The 8,068-nt window shown below is 45.8% G+C and overlaps 1 protein-coding gene across 1 annotated transcript; it reads right to left on the bottom strand.

Moving 5' to 3' along the window:
- Positions 1–6,945: 6,945 nt before the first annotated feature.
- On the bottom strand, positions 6,946–7,951 carry LOC144169394 (PAXIP1-associated glutamate-rich protein 1-like). The gene has a single exon (XM_077698514.1). The coding sequence runs from the start codon at positions 7,812–7,814 to the stop codon at positions 7,308–7,310; it is 507 nt and encodes a 168-aa protein (XP_077554640.1). The 5' UTR covers positions 7,815–7,951; the 3' UTR covers positions 6,946–7,307.
- Positions 7,952–8,068: the final 117 nt, after the last annotated feature.

Raw genomic sequence — 8,068 nt, 5'->3', positions numbered from 1 at the left:
AACTGGCGCGGGCCCTGGGACGAGCACCACAGAAATTGAACGCACGTGTCGCGCGGCGCCTTGAAACTCCGCGCATTCCGAGGAAGGTCGCGCCTGCTCGCACTGGATGCGCTAATGGCCACCACATGGGGTTGGACCCCCCACGAAGGACTCGCTTTTCCCTCTTCCCTAGCCCCCAGCGGCAGGGTGGAGGGAAGATGAAGACATCGAGAGACGCGGTCCGGGCGCAGGAGAGCTCGGCCCGTCGGCTTCGAGCTCCGCCTGAGTACTGTTTTTTAGCCGCCCGCCGGGCTGTAAATAAATGTGCAGTTTTGTATCGGAGGCTGAGTTTGTCGGTTGAAGATAACCGGGGTCAGATCCTCAGCGCTATTGCGGATTGGAGGAGAAGCCCCGGGGAAAAGAACATAATCAAGAAGATAACTCCGGCCAAGCAGTGATTCATGATTTTAAGACAGTTCAGCAGAGTGGGAAATTGGGCTACTTGGTCCATCGCAAAACTGTGCAAATGCGAAAGAAAAGGAGAGAAAGGCACACAAGCCAGCGTAGTTTTTGTTGCGACGCAAGGTTTACACAAATGGCGGTAAACAAGGAGGGAAAATTGAACAATAACAACGAATTAGACCTGCCACTCTGCGAAGAAGGGTGAGCAGTGAAGCTGTGGTGGGTTTTAGATTATTTGACACATGCATGAAACAAAAGATGCTTATGTGTAATTTGTTATTGAATGTAGTTTAGTTAATTAGCTGGATAAAACTTTAAAGAATTTTTTTCTAGCAGACAAAAAAGGGGCTGTCTGTTTCCGTGCTGTACAACCCCTGTAAGTTCCACAATATTTAGAACTTCACTGTGAACTACGTTATTACAAAAAGTGGATGAAACTGTGCAACGATAGAGTCGTCTTAGCAGCCAATTTTCACATAAAGTGTAATCTCGTTACAACAGATATTTGGACACAACATGCGGATTCGAAATGCTTGGTTGGTCTCTATCTGTGCCATTGAGTAAACTTCCATTACTGCAGATTATGTTACAACATACATTCGGATATAAAAGACCAGTATTAGAGGTTAGCAAGTCCATCTTCGCACCTCTACAGTGGACTTTTCTTCAAGTGCAGAAAACCTGTCATTTCATACGTTTGCAGTGTTTGTGTTTCTACTTTACAGTAGTGAACAATTTGAAACAATTAATAATAATTGTGAATTGGTAGAAGTGAAGCTTTTGCATCCACTTTAAGTATGCATAAGTGTGATTGATGCCCTGGCAGTGAAGTGATAGGATTTAAAATTTAACAACGTTATGGTGCAACAGATGAGATGTTTACAGCATATGAACGTTGCCATCATTGGAACAAAAAATGTATGCCCCCATACAATATAGATGGCTACATCTCCAAGCTTAGCAACGAGACCTTTACTTGAACTTTGTTTATATTCTTGTAGAGACAATGGAAATGCAAGTGTAGGTTGAAGAAGTGAAAGAAAGTACGAACAGTATGAGTGAATGCCAAGATTGAGGGGGTGCCAGACACCAGGAGACAAGCAAATAGAAGACTTGTGTGCGTTATTTTGTGATGTGCTTCATAATGTTGGAAGAGGATGAAACCACTGAAAAACCCAGGTCATCCTGAAGGTTTGTTGGCCTTAAATACCAACCTGTTTCAGTTGTAACTGAATCTTGAGAAACGACCAACATTCTTTTGTTTGATTTGCTTTAGCAGTTGAAAGTCCGAACTCTAGTTATACCAGACTTTATCCATGATTTCATAAAAGTCTGTAGTAACCGTATTCGGATTGTTCGTATTTCTTTTATAGCAGACTACTAATACCATGACCATGGCATGGTCTATTGTAACGAGGTTATACTCCAATTTGTTTTGCGCTGGTTTTGATAAAACAAGAATTACAGCGGCTTTATGTAACAATACTACCTCCGTACACGGTCATGCATTGACAGCAGCAGAGAATTTCATACCATTTACAACTACACTGTGAACTATGACAGGTAGGTATATGAGACTCAGTGTAGTGACAGAGTTATCTTGGTGGCCAATTTCAGTGTGATTTTTTACGAAATACCTACATTAAATTGAGAGCTGCAGAGCAGCAGTAAGAAATCAGAAACAAAAATTTTTCGTATCAGGGTGACACGTAGACAGATGGACATAGACCACCGCTGGGCGGTAGCTAATACAGTTTCACTTTAAGAACAACAAAAACGAGTGACATTCACATTAGCCCAAGTGCATCTTTGCTACTGCACTGTGATGCTGTCTAAGTTGTTGTTTGGATGTTTGATAGTTTGGCCAGTTGTTTGGATGTTTGATAGGGCAAAGCTCGCCTTAAAGGGGCCATGAAGACAAAACACCAGTTTCCTTCATTAAAAAGATTGGCCTGCCTAAACCCCAATGATACCAACTATATAACGCAAAAAGCCAACAACAACAACAAAATGTTGGGTCCTTACACCGTGCAGATGGTTGACCAACAATGCTAAAGACAGCCAGCCATGGTGTTTATGTGAAGGTTTATCACACGGGTACATTAAGGTGCTCCTAAACTGTATTACGCAGTTATGTGGCCCTTTAGGTGCACCGTCATACCGAGCAGTGAAGACATGAACATATTTGGCTTGGGTTTATCGCAATGTATATTTGCGTGGCACCAATGCGGATTCGCAAAACCATCTGCAAAACAGGCTCCAGGGTTGGCCCGACGTTGACACCCGCAATCTTCCACAGTGTTGGCAGCATGGCGGGCAGGCTCCTGGGTCTGTTCAAGGCGCTGTTCTTCGTACGCGATCCTCTCTCTCCCCTTGCGCCCTCACACTTGGCACGTTTGCACGGTCCACCAACACTGCGAGAGTGAATGTGTGTACATCGCTAGCATGTGGAGAAAGACCCAGACATTACCTCTCTTCTTGCTCCCAACTCATCTCCAACATGTCAAGTGCAGAACACTTTAGGGGCTCGCCTTGTCACCGTAGCTCGCTGGCTGGACCCACGTAGAACCACACGGCGTTTCATCGTCGCGGCGTAACAGCGATAAGCCTTTGAAACTTGTGAACTGCTAGCACTTGTCATATATCTCCCCATTGTATAGCGCAAAGAAAAGTGTAGATACTTTTGAGGCAAAATATACGTAACTAACTGGCAGCGACCACGTTCATTTAGTTAGGAACGCTCGTTGGGTTGGTTTTTACGATAGTAAGCGAAAAAAAGTGGGAATGCAACGCTGCCACGTGCGGGAGAAAAAGCAAGCTCAAAAAGAACATAACTCCCGCTGGTACAGTTTCAGGCAGGGGGTGTGGGAGCACTGCGCAGGTGGGAAATTTTAATTGCATTGCGTGGTAGCAGTGAGTGGATAACGGCACTACAGCCCATTATGGCGAATCACTAGAGATGCGTTGCTCAGGAGCGAGCTGGATCTTTTGAGTCGCTCTTTTTAAAGAGCGGGTAAGCCGTGGCTCAGAAAAAGTGAGCGGTGGTTCTTTTGGAGAGAGGGAGCCCCTTCTCGCCCACTCAGTGATCCATGTCGAATGGGGCGAGCCACAGCAGAGCCAACCATGGAGGAAGAAGAGCCGACTGAGCCGAAGAGCCGGATCAAATGAGGCGGCTCTTTGGTGCGAGTTTCGTACCATCTATTGTCAGCGCGAGAAAGCAACTGCCCTGCCGGGCTATGTGGGGCTAATTTTCCAAATTCCTCCAGCGCCTCCTGTCGTGGGAGCAGACAGTCCGAGTCAGGAGAGCTGGATCTTTTGAGCCGTTCTTCGGATCTTCTGACCCGCTCTTCTCGGAGCTGGATCTTCTGAACCGCTCTTTGGGAACAACAGTTGAGAGACCGCGGTGGCGTTGGCAGGGGTGCTACTGACTAATTGCAGTTTGGAGCAATTTTTGGAGCACAAATATTTAGGTTTTGGATCACTTTTGGAGCAGCCAAATACAAGTTTTGGAGCACTTTGGAGCAATAAATTATGAATTGTATAGACATATAGGAGGGTTTTTTTGGGAGGGAAATCGCAAGTAACAATGCGTTGCATCGAGAATGAAATGCTGCCTTAAGAAAAACTAGTAAATGTCTAAAATTGGGACACTGAACACAGTCAGAATATGATCACAACTTGTTTATTTGAAATGAAACTGATGACTCCACTGCACCGCATTCTAGAGCTTCTGCGATTCTTCATTGACAGCTGCCAGCTTGGCCATGTTCTCGGCAAGGCTAGAATTAGCCTCAGAAAGTAGCACCTGGCCACATTCAACATCATCCATGTTACTCCTAGTCACACAAGACTTGATGAGCCCCTGGGCCCTTTCAAGCATTGCCTTTGACGAGTCCAGTCCTTTTTCAAGCTGCGAGTCCCAGGGAGCGCCCAGGGCAACCGTTCCGCCAATGCGAGTAACGCGATACTCAGCCGCACGTGTACCGAGTGGTACCTGTGACAAATGCGACAAATGGCGCCGAGGAGCAACGCATACAAGGCCCGCCATTGTCGCGCTGTTTTGGTACACCCGCCAGGGGGCGGTAACTGACAAAAAAAATGCAGGCAGTCATTTTGGAGCACACTGGCGAAATATTTTGTGTTTATATCAGTTTGGAGCAGAGAATTTGCCTTGGCGCAAATTGGCGCAAGAATGGAAGCCCTGCGTTGGTGAATGACAGATCGCGAGGCCGCATAGGCAGCAGTGAACGAACTGCATCTGCATTTTGAAAGTAGTAAGAAAATGAACTCCTGCAAGCTATGTGATTCACCACAGTTACACTTGTGCGCTCAGCTATAGTCCGAGTCAGGAACCAGGCGGATCTTCTGAGCCGCTCAGTTCAGCAGCGGTTCTCAGCTCCCGGCGGTTTTTTGGCAGAGCAGCTTTTTCAAAGAACTGCCACTCAACGGCTGCTAGCTCGATCAGAGAACCGTTCTGAACCAGGTGGGTGTGGACGAATCGTGTCGGCACGTTCCAGTAGAGTTAGTAGAGGCGTATCGGCCGGCCCAGCTGGGTCTTGTGTGCCACTTTTGCGTCATTTATTATCGGTGCCAAGAAGTGGACCTGTCTCGCTTCAAATGAACAGAGCAAAGGGTTGTTCATAAACCACAATTTACATTTCATATATTCAGATTAGATTCTTGTATCGTGCTTTCCAGAATAATTTTTTTCTGGCATCACAGCTCACCAGTAGAGAGAATGTTTGTGAGCTAAAGAAGTTGACAAAAAATTAAATTTTTTTCTTCATATATCGACTGAGAGTGATACTAAAATACCTCAGACACATAAAAACTTTTTTAATGATGGTGAAGTCAGTATCCTTACTGTACAAGTACACCAGATGCTGAGACAAAAGAAAGGTTTCCATAACAAGAAAAAGTTCCCGCACTTAAATTAAGAAATATTTTAGATTATGCTCAACACATGTTAATGAACCGCTGAGCTGTTCAAATGATCCGGTTCACTTTAGTGACTGGAGCCGTTCTGAGCCGCTCAGTAAAGCGAGTCGTTTTGCCCATCTCTAACCCAGAGGCTTCGAAAGCCAAGCGGTTTATATAGTCATAAGCGTTCGAAACTCGACATCTCCCCATTGTTTAGCGCAAAGAAAATTGTAGGTACATTTGAGGCAAAATATATGTAACTAACTTGCAGCAACCGCGTTCATTTAGTTAGGAATGCTCGTTGGGTATGTTTTTTGAGCGAAAAACTGTGGCAGTGCAACGCCGGCACATGCAGGAGGAAAAGCAAGCACAAAAAGAACAGAACTCCCGCTGGCGCAGTTTCAGGCAGGATTGCGCGCAAGCACTGCGAAGGCGGGAAATTTGAATTGCACTGTGTGGTAGCAGTGAGCGGATAACGGCGCTTCAGTCCATTATGGCGAATCACTGCTCTGGACTTTTGACAGCTTTCCCATTGAGTGGAACAGCATTAATTTTCTTTCCAGGGCCTTACGAGGTCACAGGGACCTGTTTTTGCAAGTGGCAGCTGCCGATTAAAGCTACCACAAAGAAACATGACTGTACAATTGTAGAGGTGCCCTTAGTTCCTTTTGATCATATCACTTGAATGCTAATGGGCAGTTAACCCACTGGTAATTCTGTTTTGGTATTACACCTATTAGTCACTGCTGTCATCACACATTCATCACTCTTAAAGTTATTCGATATTCCTTACTTTGCTTGCGTTAAAAAGACACCTTTCGAAGCTGAAATGAATAGGGTGAATTGACAAGAGCTAGTTGTTTCAAGTGAAACAAGGCTGCATTTTGTCCTCATGGCCCCTTTCAAGCAACACTAGAGACTGAATTACTTTTCCTTTTAGGTGAAAGATCATGCGTTTCGCAGCCAACGATACTTTGTTTTCTAAGAAATGTATGTTTAAAGCTGGAATTTCTTTCTGCCATTTCTCTTCCATTTTTTTCATGATGTTTCAGAGCATGTCACGTCAGAGCAAGCCAAGCCGTATTTTATTAGAGCGCCGCCACCTTCCGAAAAGCTTGTTCCCACTGGCTTTCATCTTAGTTGCAGCCAGTCAGAAAGGGACCTTTAACGCCACCTTGGTGTGGTGATGTACAGGCAAATTTGGCCAGCAGGCCTGGCTCAAGCCAACCTCAGGCAGCCTATTAACATGGTTTACCAAAAATATCTCGTCGAACAACCCTGCACTGCTTAACTAGATTGAGGTGGTTCAGTGCTGGCATTGCTATCATGTTGCACTAGCCACATATATTGTTTCTGCACCTCCTTTTGTGGGAGTGCACAGAAAGATCCTGAACAGAGCGTGTATTCGCCTGCATTGTTGGTAAAGCAACAGCTGTTCCCAGAGGATCGTCATTGCGGAGCTACTAGCTGCAACACCAAGTATTAAGGAATGCCTGCCTTTCTGCAAATCGTCTCAAAAGGAAGTTCATTTGACTGAAGCTATTTTTTTAGCTAGCTAAATAAGCAAGAAAACAAAACACGCACTGATTTTTATATGGAAGTTCTTTTTTCTTAAAAACCTCCCTCCAGTGTTAATCTATGAAACAAGACACTGTGCAAACCAAGTGAACACACGCACGGTCAACACACAAACGTAACAAGAGAAACCGTAGGGTCTAAGTTTCGTCACCGGAATCGAAATAAACTTGGCACCAAGTGAAGATAGTTGATGAGACGCAGATGATCCGATGATAACGGTGAATTATTTTTCACTAAAACTGGCCTATCAGTGTGAAATTGGTTCGTAAAGACGGCGCGTGCGCGGCCCTGGGAGTCACAAAACCGGCATGTAAAGTCGGGGCTTATTCGTCACGGCCGACTGACGGGACAAACGCCGTGCCCTGTCATCACCGTTTGTTGTTACTTGATGACGAGCTGTCCGCCTGCTGGGGCTGCTGTCGCTGTCCGATTTTATCAATGGCTTCGAGTTCGCGCTGTCTGCGCACGTCAAAAACGACCTTGTCAAATTTGGCGACACGTTTCTGCACACTGGAGACCGGCGCCGCCCTGCGTCGTGGCGTAATCTTGGGGCTGCAGCTGGGGTCGGGACCTTCGTCGTCGAAGTCGAACTCGTTCGGCTCCGAAGTCTTGGTTTCGTCCTCCGCTACAGCCCGTCGGTCTGCTCCTTCAGACTCGTTCGAGTGGACACTCGGCGACCGGCGGCCGGGACACCGCCACTCTAGCTCAAGCGAACCTTTCTCGGCCAGCGTAGTGTACAGTTCGACGATCTCCTCTGGTCTGGGCTCCCAGTCCGACGTGCCACCATGGTCGTCGCGTGGCGGCAGGTATTTCTCTTCGTCGCTGCAATCCACTTTCCAGTCTTCTTCGGTTGTGTCCATGATCGTATATTTCATTGCGACTCCGGCGCAGAAATACGGTATTGCAGTGAGTAAAAGGACCCACAATAAGGAGTCTACGAGAAACTCGTACAAGGCGCCATTTTGGTTTGCCTAATCTACATTCGTTTATATTCAGCCGCACTATTACATTCACCGTAATCAAAACAAATGCGTGTATGTTGCATAAAAAACTCAAATTAAAGATAATAGCAAATTATTGATTACAAATTTAATTTAAGCTTGACATTTATTTTAAGTTTAGGCATTGT

This window comes from Haemaphysalis longicornis, unplaced genomic scaffold, assembly GCF_048455015.1.
Source record: "Haemaphysalis longicornis isolate Haplotype H1 unplaced genomic scaffold, Haemaphysalis longicornis Haplotype H1 scaffold_2, whole genome shotgun sequence".
NCBI classification, from domain to species: Eukaryota; Metazoa; Arthropoda; class Arachnida; order Ixodida; family Ixodidae; genus Haemaphysalis; species Haemaphysalis longicornis.
The sequence above is the reverse complement of the archived record's forward strand: the minus strand, read 5'-3'. Positions and strand labels throughout refer to the sequence as shown.